Below are 17,529 nucleotides of genomic sequence, written 5' to 3' on the forward strand. Positions count from 1 at the left end.
CGCTCCAGCACAGCATCACCACCCCCCTCCACGCTGCGATGCTCCTTCCCAGCTGTGCTGCTGGTCACGCTGAAGGCTCCACCAGCCCATCAAGACCCAGAGGCAAGGTGACATGGTGTGGCAGTGCTCCACACACGCAAGGGGAGCATGTGGAGGTCTAGCCATTGGCAGCAGGGAAGAGACCTGTGATGCTATGATGTGGCATGTCAGATTCATGAGCCAGGAGGTCCAGCCCTGCAGCAAGGAGGGACCCATCTCCCCCAGGGACCCCACCTCCCCACAAACCATTGGTCCCCAGCTTGCCCAACCCACATACATGGGCCCCCCTTCTGAATGTGGGGCTCCAGCTTCTGGTCCTGGATTAGACACAGGGCTGTTCCCTGGACTCCAGGCTCTCCCCTCCTGCTGGCTGCATCCTCACTGTGTCCCGCTGGACCTCAGGAGTGGCTCAGGTCCTATTTTGGAAACAAAGAACTAAATATTTTCAATTTTTATTTTACAAAAATAAACCAGTTTTGCCCTGGTACTCTGTGGCCCCCAACCTTCCCCTCTGCCCCTGCTGCCGTTTCTCGTCCTGGAGCTCCTGCTGTTGCCTGCCGCAGCCAGCCGCTCGCACGGAGGCTGGCAGTGCCACACACTCCTGCCAGCGTCCCCAAGCAAGCACCAGGGAAGGCGGTTGGTGCCCTTTTGTGAACGCCTCCTCTTCCAGGATCCCAGCAGGAAACTGCCCGAAGATGCCTCCTGGTGGCTCTGCCATTTCTGCACAGGGAGCAAGTCTTAGGCAAGTCACTCAGAGTACGCACTTTGAGAAGGGGTGTCTGTCCATCCGTCCGTCCCTCTCCCTTGGATGGAAAAGCGAGCCCCACGAAAATTGCTTCTTGCCATCAGAGGAGCCGGCAGGCTGCCGTTCCGCTGGCTGGCTCAGTGCTGGAAGCGTGGGGAGCTGATGTGGGGCTGGTGGAAGGAGTGCGTGGCATAAAGCACTTCTGGAGGCGGCGGAGGGGACGTCAGGATGGAGCAGAGCGGTTCGTGGGAGCTCAACATCGAGGCAAAGTGCTTCATCTCCTCCGTCAGCTGCTTGATCTCCCGGCGCAGGGCAGCGTTCTGCCTCTCTAGGTCTTCACTCTCCTGAGGAGACAAAACCACAGAATCACATGGGGTTGGAAGGGACCTCCGGAAATCAGCTAGTCCAACCCCCCTGCCAAAGCAGGTCCACCCAGAGCAGGTTGCACAGGAACTCGTCCAGGCGGGCGTTGACTGTCTCCAGAGAAGGAGACTCCACCACCTTTCTGGGCAGCCTGTTCCAGTGCTCTGCCACCCTCAAAGTAAAGAAGTTCCTCCTCATGTTTAGGTGGAACTTCTTATATTCAAGTTTGTGCCCATTTCCTCTTGTCTTGTCACTGGGCACCACTGAAAAAAGACCAGCCCCATCCTCTTGGCACCTGCCCTTTAAGTACTTATAAGCACTGATCAGATCCCCCCTCAGCCTTCTCTTCTCTAGACTAAAAAGACCAAAGTCCCTCAACCTCTCCTTGTAAGGGAGATGTTCCAGGCCCCTCATCATCTTCGTAGCCCTCTGCTGTACCCTCTCCAGCAGTTCCCTGTCCTTCTAGAACTGGGGAGCCCAGAACTGGACACAGTGCTCCAGATGGGGCCTCACCAGGGCAGAGCAGAGGGGCAGGATGACCTCTCTCGACCTGCTGGCCACACTCTTCTTGATGCACCCCAGGATGCCATTGGCGCTTCCCCAGCACAGGAGCCGCAGGGATGAGCCGGGGGGACCCGGGGGTGGTGGGTCCCGCACCTCTCTGCCCCACAGAGTTTCCAGAATGACACGTTTCCGGCAAATTCGGCAGAGAGCCGTGCCTGGGCAAACCCCACTCCCCCGGCCGGCCGTGCCGGGCGCGGGTGCGATGCTGGCGTCCCCAGCCTCGTTCCCCGGCCCTGGCTTACGAGAAGTGATGGTGTCGTGCTCCCGCCCAGGCTTTCTCGCTCCCTCTCACGCACAGGCACAGCGCCCGGATGCTCCCCGGGCCGCCCGACCCAGGGAGAGGGGGTAGGGCACGCTGAATAACCGCCGTCTTTAACCAGAAAACCACCTGCCACAGGAAACCTGTCATTGCCCTGGAAAGAAAAGACTCACTGCTTCCTGCTAGCAGCCGGGGAAACCAGCGGCACGGTGGGGAGGAGGGGGGAGACGCTTGAGTCAGAAGAAAAGAGAAACCGGGGCCTCAGAAGAACTGAATTAATACTGTTATTCATGAGAATAACAACAAAGGGGTTAATAACGATGCTCAGCCTTGTCTCAACGATCTGAGAGCATCTCGATACCTCTACTGCTGCCCAAGCGCAGCCAGCTCCAGGCTGGAGCATCCCAGGCACAGACCAACCACGGAGCCAGCAGCTGGGCAGGACCTGAGGAGGGAGGGATGGAGGGAGGACGTGGTGGCAGGCTCTGCAAACTCAGCCGAGACAGCTAAAGTGGGACCCAGCAGCCTGAGGCCCTGGAAAGCTGCACCACCACCTCACAAGGTGACCCTGTCACCTCTCCACTGCCACGCTGGCTTCTGACGGTGCCCGCTCCCCACACACAGGTTGAAACGCACCCAGCAGTTAATGGTGGCTGTCACAGGAGGAGCTCACACAGCAAACGGACATCTCTCAGACATGGCTAAATGCTTCAGAAATCGTGACTGACGTCAAACCCAGGAGCTGACGGGAATCACCCAGGGGCTGGGAGCACCACCATCCCCATGACTCATTCCCCTCAAAACACAAGCTACGAAGCCCTGGGGCAGAGGGAGCTGCTGGCTCCTTTCCTACCACCATAGCTCAAGCTGGGCCATGCTCTTCTGGGCAGAACCACATCAAAGAAGCAAAGTCCCTGATGTGGAGCCGACCAAAGGCAAAGAGCACTCAGGGAATGAACACGGGAGCAGTGGGGGTCACTGTTTACCAGGAATTGGAAAAACATTAGCAAAAATTCACCATCCATCCTCTATTTGCCTCCCAGCATTTCTCCAGCTGCCTGCCGGGATCTTCTCTGTCTGAACCAAACTGGGCATAACCCCCCTTCTCCCATCCCCATGGGAAGGCACCGAGTGTGTGCTGTCAGTGCTACCTGAGCAGTAGTAATCTCAGAGCAGATGACAAACCACTTGCTTACAAGAGCAGCCCAATTCTTCTTGGTGCACAGCTATGCAGGATTTTCCTGGGGGAGGGTCAGAGCACACCCACCTCTACGATTACCTTGGGCACTGACCCCAAGGAAAGGGTGTCTCTTCACTCCTTTCAGGCACAGTCACCCAGAGCCATTGATGCTGACAGATGTAATGCAATCAGCCTAGAGCCATGTCAGCTACTAAGAAAAGAATGAAATCTCTGTCTTAAACCCAGCTCCAACCATGGACTGAGAGCAGTATGTAAGGAGGAAGGTTCAGGACCTGCTTCTCAAGAGTTCTTCCTAAAAATTGGGATCTGGGAGAATATGAAGACCACTAAGTCAAAGGATGTTTTTTTGAACATGAGCTCAACTACCACTTTTCAAAGGGCAGCCAAGCCCAGTGCAGGGGTAAAGAAGGTCTCTGCCCACTGCAGGCTGTGTACTCTGCATCCTGCCCGCCAGTGGCCCAAAGCAGATGGGACTGCACTTACTAATGTGCGAAATGTAAAGTAGCCCAGTCCCTGTGCTCCAACACTGACCACACACTCCTGCCCAAACGCACACAGCCAGAAGTGACCATCCCTCCTGAAAAGCAAATGCCTAATTCTTCACACTGGGAAGAGCCACAAGGGCACCCATGGTGCCACAGGAGGAGAGTGGGACAGCAGAATGAAACCAAAGGAGGGAAAATTCATACTAAAAAACCAGGAAAAACCTCCAGGTAGTGCACAACGTTCAGGTGTAGAAAGGGATAGAAGTGCTACCATGCAGACATTTAAGAATATTCAAAACTTATTAATATTTATTCATCTACACTAAGTAGCATCTCAGGGAACAGACCAGAGGAGTTGGCTCCACATTGCACCCTCATCCGTACCGATGAACACAAAGCACCACTGTCTCAGAAAAGCGGCCTTGAATACTGTTGCACCCTTCCATAAGTGATGGCATGAAGCACACACCTGGGGAGAGCCAGCCTGGGTGAGCCTGTGCTTCCAAAGAGCTTTTGTCTTTTGAAGAGGTTAGGAAAGGAAATCGGTAATGTCAAATGGAGAGATAAGGATGGATTCAAAACTAGCTGCAAAACTAAATGCTTCATTGGCATCGCTCTGGGCTGTGTGCTCTCGCTGCGAGCGCTGACTCCTACATCCTGCCCTGGCCTCGCTTTTCCTGTCCTGCTTCAACTGAGCTTCTCTGCTCTGAGTCCCCAGGGGAAAAGCACATTGTCCCCTATGTGATCCCTCAGTTCCCAGGACAGGGAAGGTTGGGAGTGCTCACCAAGTGCAGCGTGTCTGCTTTCTGGGTCTGCCTCAGGCGACTCTTCTGGGCGGCGATGCGATTCTTCTCCCTCCTTTGGACTTTCCTCATGTCATCAGAAGAGTCCTAGGGAAACAAGGCATGGAAATCACTGGGGCATCCCCTCCCTCGCCCTGCTTCTGTGAGGCAGGGGGTGGGAAGGAGACACTTCAGTCACTGAAGTACAGGACATGGGATACACTCTCAGCACCAGGATAAAGCCATACCCCAGGGATGTGTGATGCTTTTGGCATCCCTGTTGCCAACAGGGGCAAGTTGGATACCCTTGAGCATCCCAGCACAGCTGGGAAATGACCACTCTCCATTCACCATGACACAGGCCTGGGATATGGCTTGAGGGACCAGAGTCCTGAAACAGAGACAATTTGAGTTTCTTTTACAGAAAACCTTTCCCTTCCCCATCTCTGCAGGGATACGGTACTGCACACATTCCAGCTCCTTGGCTAAACCATCTTCCAGAGATTCAGCCTGTGTTTTCCTCCTTTCATCCCTGTAGGTCCTACTCCCTCTCCATCACCCTTCTCCCTCGGACTTTATTTGTTGCAGACCCTTACAGTGTGATGTGGCCCCTGCTTTGTTTAACTAGACAGACTCAGAGCTTTTGTTTTTTCCCAGATCTCATTTGCTCCAGCTCTCTGATCTCTGTGCTTGTTCTTTTCTGGGGTCCCTTGGCAGCAATGCCTGCAGTGCTGACTGCAACACTCCCAAGCCCCTTTGGCAGGGGAGAGCACAGGTCTCCAGGTTCATAAGCTTCATGCAGCAGCCGTTCTCTGCTGAGGTCTGGTCCTGCTGCTGCCTTCTGACAGTTGAAACCGTCACACAGACTCTTTCATCTTCTATTTTCATATTGCACTGCCTCTTTTGTGGACTCTCTAACATTCACACCACCGCTTCTCCACAGGACTACAAAACTCAGCCACAAAAGTTATCTTCCCAGCCCATCAGTCTGTCCACATCCTCTCCCCCCCTCCACCCCGCCCAAGATCTTTTCTTTTCTTTGAACTTAACCGTTTTATCCTTGCCTTCGATATCCTGCTAATGTCTCAGATATTGCAGTTCCTACACCCTGCACCAAGTCCAGTCCCTATCCTTTGTCAAATCCTGTGCTTTATCCTCTTCTCTACAAGAATGCCTCCCCATCCCTGGTTGCAAGCCCAAAACCATCTACCCTGATCATCCCCCGAGATTTTTGAGCAAAGTGTCAGGTACTTGCCATTGTTGCCAGCCCTAGAGAAATGGCAAATGACAGATATAATAAAGCTTAGCCAGAAAAGGCAGTGGAAATACCTTGGACTTGTATCAGTACCTGCCAGCAAAAAACCTACCATTATCAAAATCCCTCTGTCAAGCATTACTGAGACAAAAAACCTCTGAGGCTGAACAGAAGAGAAAGTAGACCCAAAGTGTCAAGGTTTTCTGGGTCCCGAGTGCTGCCCGTGTCAGTGGGAAGCAGGAAAGCTGCTCCTGAGCCATCTTGGTCCACGGCAAGGACTTGCACACTCAGGCTCCTCACCGGAGCACCAGCACTCGTGCCGAAGCTTCCTGCCTGCTGCCTGCCCGGTGTGTACCGCAGGGCCCACCGAGCCCGGGGACCCTGGCACCCCCGTTGCCCCTGGCACAGTCCTGGGTAGCCAGCCCTCCTCTCTCCACCCGTACCCAGCTCGGTGGCCTGGGCTCCTGCCAGGGCTGTCAGCTCAGCCCTGCATCCCTCTCCCCGCAGCCATTCCTAGAAAGCCCTGCCATACTGCGCTGTGAAAAAGCCAGTGGCAGGTGCCACCCTTCCTCCTGCCCACCCGTGGCTCACCCCGAGGGACTCTCCGGCTGGCAGAGCTGGAGAAAGGTCTCTCTTTACCTGCTTGCTGGGAGGGGGAGACTGGCTGAAGCTGCTGGAGTCGCTGCTGTCGGAGCTGTGGGGCATGGCTCCTGTCTCTGGCTCCCAGGGCCTCTTCAGCTTCCTTTATGCTCTTGGGGTGTCTGCCTTCTGTCTCACTTCTCTTCCCTCTCCCGTGTCCTCCTCTGTTCCCTCTGAGATGGCCCGTGGTTTCTCGGCTCTTGCCCGTCCTGGAGGCACACTGTCCTCCTGCCCCGTGCTCTGCCACTTTCTCTGTCTCTCCTCTCAGAGCCTCTGCACCTTCCCTTTAGGTCTCAGCCTCCTGTGGTTTCTCAGAACCTTGGGGATGTAAGCTGAAAGTCACGTGGCCGGAAACTTTAAGGCGAAGAAGAAAAGTTACAGAAGAAGAAAAAAGAAAAAAAAAAAAAAAAAAAAAAAAAAAGAAAAATAGAAGCACATCTGGGAAAAATGAGCTTCAAAATAGCCTGAAAAACCCCCGAAAAACACCTTCAGGCGGTTGAAAAACAGCAAGATGGGTTTTCTCTGAGACAAACAGCAGAGATGGAAAGGAAGAAAAGCCCCGGGTCTGGCTGCGAAACCTGGACCCTCAAAGGAGGGCAGTGCGGAGGAGGCGCTGCCGGGAGCCCCAGAAATTCCAGGGGCACCGCGCTCCGTGCCAGCCCTGTGCAGGCAGGAGGTCGGTCCGGCCCCAGGCAGCCTCTGACACCCCAGCCCAGCCGGGGAAATTCCAAGGCAGCCACCCACCTCCCCACAGCCCACTCACCCCCTCCCGCTGCCCCCGACACCGCTGACGTGGGTCCCCCTCAGCAGGTGCCACACGAACGCTGTTTGTGCAGATGGATCGCACGCCTACAGTGAAGCACCAGCCCCACCTAAGAAGAAAGGCTTGGGATCGTAGAACGTTTGGGCTGGGTTCGGTAGGACCAGTGTTTTCTGTAAGTCAAGGCTCTTTAGCTCTTTATAACGTTCATTAGTACCTCACCCCCGTCCTGTGAGGAGAGTATCAACCCTGGCACACAGAAATAAGGTGCTGTAAACCTAATGGTCTATGGACCCAGAAGCCAAACCTAATTCTCAATCCACGCCACGACACGAGTTTGGCTACACCCCAGGGGGTGTGAGACTGTCATGCAGGGGTCCTGACTCCCTGCCTGCTCCCCTCCAGCCCCTTCTCCCCCAGCTGACAGTAGAAGATGTGGGAGAGGACTAGGGGGAGACAGGAGCATTTTGATGTGTGGGAGGTTGCGTGGGAGGTATTCTCCCTCTGCCAGCACCCAGTTTGGGCATGGCCCATGCAGACAGCATAAAGAGAAGCTGCTTTGCATCCCCTGGTTTCTCTCCTGGTCTGTACCGTGCAGGACTACTTCCATCCTTACTGCAAGCTCCAGTAGACTGCAGACAGGCAAGCAGCCCCTGGGACAGCAGTGCTTCAGGAGTGCCCTCAGGATACTCCATGCTATCGGCTCTGGAAGTGATGGTGCAGGAGCAGGGAATGCCAAAGCAGAAGCCATTTTCTTTCCGGTCTGTTCTTGTTGCCAGAACCAGGGGGATGAACATGCCAACAGGCTCTCCATCCGCAGACAAGAGCACACGTCCTCAGAGTGGCTGAGTTCTCTCATGCACTATGAGAAACGGACACAGAAACAGGCATGAACCCATCAACAGTAACCCACTCCTATGGCAAGCAGCAATTCCCAGTTCCCACTTAACTGGTTTTTGTTGCATATTGGTGTTTCGGTTGAGTTTCTCCTACCTCAAGCTGGAGCAGCGAGCAAGTCTCAGCAGCAGGGTGTCAGCAAGGGGACTTGAGATGCAGTTGTCATTAGGGCAAAAGTATTGGCAGTTTTGGGTTTGCAACCTTATTGTGACACAGAAAGCATGTGTGCAGAGGAGCACACACTTGGAACACAGTAAGGACTTGGTGGGCATTGCTGGCATTGCTCCAGGCCTGCCGCTCATGGAGCCAACACAGGAGCAAACATGGCCAAAAGCAAGAACCACATGGGGCTGGGTGGCTCGGGGAAGTCACTTAGTTTAGCTCCAGTAGCAAAACTGCTCCATTTGGGCTCATTTTCCTCTTTAGAAACATCCTATAGTACTGGTGTGTTCAAGACCAGTCAGGATGGGGCTTTGAGCAACCTGCTCTAGTGGAGGTGTCCTTGCCCAAGACAGGGGGATTGGAACTCAATGATCTTTAAGGTCCCTTCCAACCCTAACCATTCTATGATTCTATCCTTGGAATGTATTGTTTGAACATTTCACAGCCTTGAGTGTGTTTTTTATCTCAGTGTGCTGTAGGGAAATGCTCAGATCCTCCACACTTTCAAAAGTGGCTGTGGAGCTTGCTTGCTCAGCGTGAACCACCCTGAGACACCCCATCCCCTGGCAGTGCAGCTCCCCTGCAACAGCCAGGGCTTCTCTGGCACAGCTGGCTCCAGGAATGGGGCAGCCAAAGGCACTGGTGAGACGCGGGGGGGCTCATGGGGTGTTGGGTTCAGGCCTCCCAAGGCAGGGGCTAGAAGCACAAGCGTTGAAGCATCCATTCGCTCGCTGCATCGCTACACTTCCTCTGAACTCAGCAACCCCGCGCTGCACTTCCTTTCCAGGAAACAAGCCGTTGGATTCCCACTCTCCCAAGGAAACCCACCTCCTCTGCTGGCCAGCAGGTCTCAGAGACAGCCTGGTCTGTCAGACACAGCTTCACAGGCTGCTCTTGCTCAGGGCAGGACAGAGGGAACTCCTTCCTCAGGGAAAAATATCTTTGTTCCATTATCAGGCAAATAAGCTGAATTCCCTCCTTTTGTATCTGCAGCTAAAGGGAGGCATCAGGAAGGTGGAGGCTGCATTGGCAGGAGGGAAGCTGGGTGTCCCAGCAGGAGCTGGATCATCAGTGCAAAGCTGTCTGGAATGCTGCTATGGCACAGGTTTTGAGGAAAGAAGGAAAGTTTTGAGCTGCACCCTGGTTTGCCCAGAGCTGGGCTTTTATTACAGCTAATGGAGAAATCTCAGGAGAGCGACATTGTGGGAGAGGGCTTGGACACTTGGTCTTACTGAGCAGGAGTAAGAGAGCATCCCTCTTCCCTCCTTGCCCAAACAGACTCCTTGCTCTCAAGGTGGCTGCTATGCTAATGAATATGAATGTCACTTATGAGCAATGAATGAGTGTGCTGTAAATGAGACTGTCTCCTAGCAGGATGGTGGGCAGAGCCTTCACAGCAGTCCCCTGGGCTGGGCAGGTCCCATGTGGCTTCCTCTAAGGCAGTGCCCCGTGTCGTTCCTCTGGAGAGAGCTGTGATCCCCCAGCCTAAAGCAGCAGAAACCACCAGTGTGGCTCCACCAGCATCTGCTCATGGCTCTCTGGGTGCTGCCCTGGGCATCTGCTGCAGGCACAACATGGGAAGCTGATATCTTGCTGTCCCTCCCCAGGCTCTCCCTCTCCCCTGCTCTCAGAGGGAGCCTTAGGAGCCAGCCTCCTAATCTCTGTGCTTGATTTAGGTGACTACATTTACACTGATGAAGAGTGTCCCCTGACTTTCTGGGTTTCTTGATCTTGATCACAGTAGCTGTGAAATTGTCGTCAATGGCACTGAATGGGTTACTGCCATACCAGCAGTTTGATGGAGCAGGGATCTTTCCGGAGGCTTTTAGGGGAAGGATGTGTGTTTGTGTCTCCTGAACAACAGCAGGCACTGCTGAAGGGAGTCCTGTTCTCTCTGGGACAAAGCAGCTGCAGGGACTCTGGAGGCTAGGCTTAGTGTCATCTCAACTGGCAAAGAAATGGCTTGAAAGCAGCAAGATGCAGTTCAGCAAGAACTAATGCAAATGTAAAGCAAAGCGAGATAGATGTAGGTAGAAGAACTGGGGAATAACCAGCAGGACAGCAGCATGGGAGGGAAAAATCTGGGGGCTGCAGAGCATCGTAAACTGAAGCTTCACCAGCAGCATGGAGGTGTCACAAAAGGGCCAGGGTGGCAGAGGACCACCTCCTCCAAGACTCATTCAGAGTCCTAGGTCCAGAAGTGGAAAAGTCCAGAAAAAAAACAGTACAAAGGATAAATACAGAGAAATATTATGCCAAGAGAAAAGAGTGAAGAAGTTCGGTCCGTTTAACCTAGAAAAGAGAAGTCCTGGGGGCGGGAAGTGGGTGGGGAGGAAGGAGCAGTCTTTGATATGTTGTAATGGAAAGGGTGGTCAGCCCTTGTCTGTGCAGTCAGTGCGGGGTAAAAAGAACTAGGTGCCAACTGCAGCAGGAAAGGTTCAGGTGTGAGGTTCAGAGGAAGATGAGGTTAGGAAGGCCTTGGGAGTTCAGGAAAGTTGTTCAAGCCCCTTCATATGAAGTGGCTGGAAACAAACCTGTCAGAAAGGGTCCGGGTTGAATCCTGCCTCTGTAGGATGGATTAGAGGTATATTCCCAGAATTTAAATAAGGAAAAATGAAAAACAAGCTACTAAGATGGGTTCCTCAGAGCCCAGAGAGCATATGGGGCATTTCTTAGCCTTAACTGCAGCCAGTCCCTCCCCAGAATGGTCCCTACATCCCACCTGTGCAGCTCCTCAGCATAGGTGGTCACTAGAGTTTCCTGCTGCTCCAGCCCTCTCACCGCTGCTGCAGGCCTACAGCATCAACATCCAACACTGCGTCTCACCCCATCCATCTCACCCATCTTGTTTGCATGACCATTCAGTGCATAGTGCTATTTAAAAATCCAACCTCGAGCAGCCACCAGCTTCAGCCTGCTGTAAACCACCACGATCGTTACTGCTTCACATGTAGCATTTAATGCAAATATTTTCTTAAAATATTTGGACAATTGCAACAATTGTCTTATCATTCTCCAGATGAGTTTGAAGACTTTTTTGTGGAATACAGTGCTGATAAGAGATGTTAAGTGAATGGTGGCGTTAAACAAAGTCCTTGCTCTCTATCAGACAAGCTTCTGCCATGTCATAGAATGGTTAGAGTTGGAAGGGACCTTAAAGATCATCAAGTTCCAACCCCGCTGTGTCCCTCCATGGGCAGGGACACCTCCTGCCACACCAGGTTGCTCAAAGCCCCATCCAGCCTGGTCTCTATCAGCACATGCAGGCAATTTCCCCAGCTGGCAGGATGGTTTGACTCCATCACCAGGGCTGAGCTGAGTGAGTGTTAGAATGAGGTTTGGGGTGGGAGAGCTCAAGAACAGTTCCACCAAATTCATCCACCTAGCAGAGGGCAAACACCCATCACAGCAACATTTCCAGTTCTTACTGGGCACAGCCTGGCAATGTACAGGAAATAGGTACTTTACACCCCAAATGATCTGATAAATGTCAAGGGCTGTAAATCAAGCACACAAAAGAATGGAAATCCCAGAATTATCTCCCTTAAGCACTCTGCATTTATGCCCTACTGCCACATGCATGATCCACAAGGGTTTCCTCCCTGGATGGCTGCCTTACCTTCATCAACGTCCTGTAGCCAGAGCCCGCTCCCCCATCCTGCTTTTCCATTTCTTCACAACCCCTCATCACTCCAGCTCTGAGTGAGTGCCTCGGGGCTATTAATGAAGCTGTTTTCACAGCCACCTTTTCAGGTGCTGGGGGGTGGAGTCATCCCTATTTAACAGTTGCAAAACCAGAGACAGAGAGAGATTTAGGTCATAAGTACTCATTCATTTTGGACACACAGTTTGAACCAACTAGGATCTAGGGTGTTGGGTTTGGTGTTGTTTTTTTTTTTTTTTTGGTGTTTTGGGCTTTATGCAGCACTTTATTTAACCAAACCTCAGCTCCTGATGCCTGTGACTGCAGCTGCAAACCTTTAGCACTTCTGTAAATCAGCTCCAGCAAATGAGGAAGACGTGGTGGCTCCTGTGAAAGCTCTTGCTCGTGTGGCTCACCGACTCCCAGAGTAACTTCGAGGCAGGGGCTGGCCCAGCTCTCCAGGGAGGCAGCAAGAATCTTCTCAGGGGACCTCCCCGTCTTTCTTCTGCATTCCCTTGCTTCACCGGCTCGGATAGGAGTTTCCCAGACCCTGCTAAGAAAGGGGGCAGCCCAGCTGATCCTTGGGCCAAGGTCCAGCCTGGGTGCTGAAGAGGTGGCAATCCAGGGCAAAATGCAGGAGGTGATCACAAACACAGGACACCTGAAGCTAGGTTGCCCAGGTGAACCCATTTTGGGCAATTTCTAGCTCTTCAGCACTTGGCTTTGTCACTTTTATGGGGTTTTTTAATGCCATTAGTTAATGCTTTAATGTCTGTGTTTTAAAAGAAGGAAACTATAGAAAGGAGAGGCCAGATGTGCTAGCTTTCCAGAGACGGACATAGAGCTCCAGGTATCTGGGGTCCATCTGACCACACTGGAGTGGGAGAGCAAGCCTGGCCGGAGCCTCCCAGCTGAACGGTTGGCAGGAGGTTGATGGGGTCTGAGCTCCAACACATATGGGAGTTTCGGTCTCAAGACACAGATAATTAGAGTTCACCTCAGGCTATTGAAGGGATGAACCAGTCTCATTCTCCTGTCCTGTACATATGAACCGATTGAGTAATTAGTTGAGCAACCTCTAATCTGTTCCTGGCAAGATTTTAGCAGCTCATGAAGCGAGTGCTCAGATGTGCACTTACATGACTCTCCAGGTCAGCAGATCCCAAATCCTGGCAGAGTACATCCATTTAAGGCCAAAACACCATTGCAGCCTTCACAGGCCCGATCTAGCTTCTGGGATCTGGTCAGAAATGGACCACACCACCCAGCCGTGCTGGATTCGTACATGCTCAGGGCATGAAACAGGCACGGGTGCCAGACACAACCCCCTCCCCCAATCACCCAGGGCTTCTTTGCTTCCGCTGCCCGGGCTGAGCCCACCGGTTGAACTATCCAAGCGCATGGACGGGGCGTGCGGAGGGTGCAGATGTTGTCTGACGGTTTGACTCATCTCGGTGGAAGTCTCGTTCAGTGATGATGGGGAAGGCCCAAAGAGGAAGGGCAGTGACCCGTTTAACCAGAAGGGCTGATCCACCCAGGGGTAGACTTACCGGTGCTGGTAAGGGGCCATAGCCCAGGCTTCCTTCATCCTGCCCAGCGTGTGCATTTCCAGGCTACACAAGGTCAGGAGAGACGTCCAGCCCTGCCACTGTGGCAGCAGGACCCAACCTTGGGCCTCTGCTAATGCTGTAGTGAATCCAACCATAGCAACAATTGCGCTCCCAGGCGATGACCACAGCCTGACAGGGCATTTGATGCTCGCTGGGCAGGGTTGCAGCCATGTCGCATGGCACGGGGGCAGAGGGTGAATGCATTCCTTGTCTTAAATTAACACATGACTCTTGAGTGTATTACGTGGCTGCTCCATGACTCCATTCAAAGGAAAATGTCCTTCAACACCACCCATCACCATAAGACATGTTCAAGCCTCCCAAGGATTGAGTACAGCTTATTTAGAGCACGTTCTTGCAGCTGGACTCCCATCTCAGCAGAAGATGACTGTGAACAGCACTCGTGCTGGTACTGTACTCCCACCCCAATGGGATCCGCTTCACTTTTGGCTCAGAGGGGTGTATACACTGGTTCTCCCTCCCCCCCTCACACCCCGTTTGGTGGGAACAAGCATTTCCCCAAGCCTTCGGCTCACGCAGCATGGTTGGAGGGGGTGTTCAGCACAAGTAGCTGCGCTGATGGGCGCACGAGCGGTGAGCTTGCACCCGGGGTGTGCGTGGTGCTCGCACAGCGTGTTGGAGGCGGCGCGGGGGAGGACAGGCAGCGTGGAGCAGTGCGGCTGTGAAGGAGAGGGCAGGGGAGCTGTGCAGAAGGTACGCTCGGCGCCCATGCAATTAGCTGTGATGGGCAGTACCGTGCTGGCTGAGTTGTCAAAACACGCACAGATGGGGATAAGCCCCATCTGCCTCGGCGCTGTGTTGGCACACACTGGCAGACCCGCCGGCGGCACACACAGCTGTCTCCTGCTGGCAGCTCTCTGGGAGGAAGCCTGTCCCACAGCCTGGTCTGTCCCCCAGAGCCTCCGGCCAGCCCAGGGCTCGTCAACACCTTTTTGAGAAAAACTTAAGGAGGGATGCTCATGGTCCACTGCCCGGACACAAGGGATGACCTGCTTAGTGCTGGTTATTTCAGAGGGCTTGAGGATGCCCAGAAGTTTCGCAGGGGGCTCAGAGCAGCTGATGGAGGGAGGGAGATGGGGCAGTTTCAAGTGACCACCAATCCTGTAATTTCTACCTTCGCATTTCAGTGCCCCAGCATGTCAGAGGTGCTCCCAGGGCGTGGCTGCTTTTCCACAGATTTGGCAGTGGCTGCCAGCACCACTACCTACCCAGACACAGCTGATCTGTGGGCTCTCGGTGGCACCTCGTCCCCGACGGTGCTGTGGAGGTGGGACAAAGGAGAAGTGCTGCACCCTAAGCCAAGCCCTGGCTTGAAGAGCCAGTCCTCCTGTCATCACTAGCAACTGCCAACACTGGCTTCAAAGAGAGGAGAGAAAAAAGACAGAAACCCCTTCCCGCCCTTCTTTTACCTGAACATTGAAGTAGGTGTCTGAAAACTGTGCCACCTTCTATCTTTTTTAAGCCAAAATTTATGACATGAGTTTTGTGTATCCTTGCTTTTCATATCAATACCTGTTCCCTCGTGAGCCCTCTGAAAGCGTTAGCCAACAGGACATCTTGTCCACCTGCACAAACCAGTTTGCTGGTTCTGTGAGAAGTGTGTCAATTTACCAGTTTGAAATGAGCTGTCTTTCCATTTCTTTGAACATCTTGTGAGGGGGTGAGCAGAGGAACAGACTTATCTCTGAGCCAGGCATTGCTCTGCACATCTCTATCGTGCGGCATTTCACTAGTTTCCGCTCTAAACTAGTGGGACTTTTAGTCTCCTCACAGGGAAATTTTCCTGCAGCCCTAATTTAGGTCAGCACCCATCTTTGGATGTCTCCTGTTTTCACAGCAGGGCAACCAGAAGCAAGCACAGCACGCCAGGAAAGCCGCCCCACAGCCATCTACGATGGCATTATGGTTATAAAGGATGGATGTACTCTTCTTCACCCCAGTCCTCGTGCAGCCTTCTGCCTTTCCCCACTGCTGCACAGTGAGCAGGACCCACCAGATAGCTCAACTATGAATTTGGAGCACAGCCTGGAACCTGTTGGCACTCTCATCTAAACCACCCAGGTGCCAGCTGGTGCTTAGCCATGCTCCAGAGTGTCCCTGGGAGGAATGCTGAGGGGCTGCTACCCCAGCGTACGAACCCAGCATACAGAGACAGCCCTGGCCTCTGCAGCCACGGTGGATGGTTGCTATCAGGTGAAGAAATGTGCCCCAAACCCTTTCCTGAACAAGGCTCCATGTCACACACCGAGTGGTCCAGCAGGGTACACTGGCAGCTTGAATGGCTCCTTGTCCACATAAGCCAGTGTGACCTGCGGGTGTCCTACAGGCGGCGGACTGGGAGCCTCCAGCCACACTGAAGTCAACTCACCACCTTTTCCTTGCAGACACAGCAAACACCTCATGTCTGCACCCGGGGGCCTTCGTTTGAACCAGTGAATTTGTTTTTGCCAGTCTGTTACACTGGCAGTATGGAGTGCCATCACCCTGCCCAATCACACAGCAGTGCCATCGTCGCAGTGCCACCGTCACGCCAGATCACACAGCAGTGCTACCACTCTGCCTGGCCACACCGCAGACTAGCTTAGCCACTCATCCATCATCTGCTGGCTGGAGCTGGTGAATGAATCGGGTCGCTTTGCTTGCAGGGAAGGTCGTCACAGAAGAAAAGGGATGCCTCACTCGGCAAACGTCTGCGTGATGCAGCAGTGACTCTGCCGGGCACCCACGGAGCTTGCCTCTGTTGCAAAAGCTGGTAGCCCACGTACTGAGAAGCACTTGCTGATACCCACACATTAGCTCTGGTGCAACCCCTCTCTTGCTAACTGGCTGGTCACCAGCTGTTCAGTGTCACCTTGCCATGAGCTGTCAGTAGCCATTTTACCCTCAACCAGACACTACGTGTTAGCCTGCCTAAAGGCGCCACTGGACGTGGGACCCCCTGGGCCTGTGGCAAAGCCTTGCTGCCCACTCCTTCCTGACGACCCCTGGCCATTTCAGCACAAGCAGGTGTCCAGCAAATCCAACCAGGCCGGGCCATGCTGCTGGAATTAGGGCCATGGCAAAGCGGAGGCAGGAACTGCAGTGTCAGGAGTCAGGACTTCCCCTGACGGCACCACAGATGACAACTCAGCAAGTTCATTCTGCAGAAACTAGATAACATCAGCACAAGGTGGTGGTTACTGGCAAAGGATCCTGTTCCTGAAGCTTCATCTGAGACGTGACAGGCTGCAGTGAAACCTCACTGTCACACACACCCAAACTCTGCTTTTGCTAAGACCCACGTGGGCTTCTGGAAGTAGCTTCTTGATGGTATTTCCTAGGAGCTCCAGCTCGTGGTGCTGGGAGCCAGGGCTGGAAAAGCCCATCAGCTTGCTCACACGGGGCCCTTTTGTTGAGCAGAGTCCCTCGAGCTGGGCAGGGATGTGGAGCTCTCACTCCTACCCATGGTGACCCACCTCCTACCTTGAGTGACGAGAGATTTTCCTCTTCCCCAGGGACTAAATTTTCCCCAGACTCCTGGCACCCCGCTCACGTTCTGGGCACAGAGAGCTGGACACAGGGCTGGAGAGAGGAAAGCCATTCCTTTACCAGTGGGGAACTGGAAGCCTGTCTGCGCAGAAACATAAAGAATGGCTAAGTTATATTAAACTTGGAACCAACTGAAGTGCAATAAACTCCTTGGCAGATGCTGTTATTCAGAATTAAAGTGGTCTTGGTACAACCCCCTCACCCTCTCCCCCTGGGCAGGTTTTGCTCACAGAGCATGGGCAGTCATACCTGCTGCCCCCTCTGCCAAACACGTCCCCCGGCTGGAGTCCACTTGAGTCAGTTACCCCTCTTAAAAAAGCCAAACCAAAGTAAACCCGCTTTAATTCAGCCACAAAGCATCTGGTGGAGGGTTTTACACCACCGCACGAGCCCACCGCTTCAGCTAATTTGGATTAACTTCTTGCGTGCCCCAGCAGACGAACCCACGGGCTCAGTGATGTTCAGCTCCCTCGTCCCACAACCACACACCGCATCTGCAGCCAAGCTCCCACCCAAACTTGGCCCCAGCTGATGCCTGGGCTACAGAGCCCGGTTTTGGACTATGCAAGATGCTCC

At 53.6% G+C, this 17,529-nt stretch overlaps 1 protein-coding gene across 3 annotated transcripts; it reads right to left on the reverse strand.

The window, feature by feature from the left end:
• Positions 1–529: 529 nt before the first annotated feature.
• On the reverse strand, positions 530–11,922 carry BATF (basic leucine zipper transcription factor, ATF-like). Of its 3 annotated transcripts, none has more exons than XM_014941665.1 (5): positions 11,771–11,922; positions 7,709–7,954; positions 6,333–6,650; positions 4,442–4,546; positions 530–1,128 (listed from the first exon to the last, which is right to left on the reverse strand). In XM_014941665.1, exons 3-5 carry the CDS (start codon positions 6,396–6,398, stop codon positions 922–924), a joined length of 378 nt encoding a protein of 125 aa, XP_014797151.1. In that variant the 5' UTR covers positions 6,399–6,650; positions 7,709–7,954; positions 11,771–11,922; the 3' UTR covers positions 530–921. The 3 variants fall into 3 exon arrangements, with proteins under 3 accessions (XP_014797151.1, XP_014797149.1, XP_014797150.1); XM_014941663.1 differs by having other exon boundaries at positions 6,333–6,686; XM_014941664.1 differs by lacking the exon at positions 11,771–11,922 and having other exon boundaries at positions 6,333–6,686; positions 7,709–8,163.
• Between the last annotated feature and the right edge of the window lie 5,607 nt (positions 11,923–17,529).

Source organism: Calidris pugnax, unplaced genomic scaffold (genome assembly GCF_001431845.1).
Source record: "Calidris pugnax isolate Ruff unplaced genomic scaffold, ASM143184v1 scaffold56, whole genome shotgun sequence".
NCBI lineage: Eukaryota > Metazoa > Chordata > Aves > Charadriiformes > Scolopacidae > Calidris > Calidris pugnax.

Excerpts from the sequence above, each read along its gene's own strand:
- BATF (XM_014941665.1), bottom strand. The coding sequence starts at position 6,398 with ATGCCCCACAGCTCCGACAGCAGCGACTCCAGCAGCTTCAGCCAGTCT. Across the intron at positions 4,547-6,332 it reads CTCCCCCTCCCAGCAAGCAG|GACTCTTCTGATGACATGAG; the intron begins GTAAAGAGAGAC and ends TTGTTTCCCTAG. Across the intron at positions 1,129-4,441 it reads AAGCAGACACGCTGCACTTG|GAGAGTGAAGACCTAGAGAG; the intron begins GTGAGCACTCCC and ends TTGTCTCCTCAG.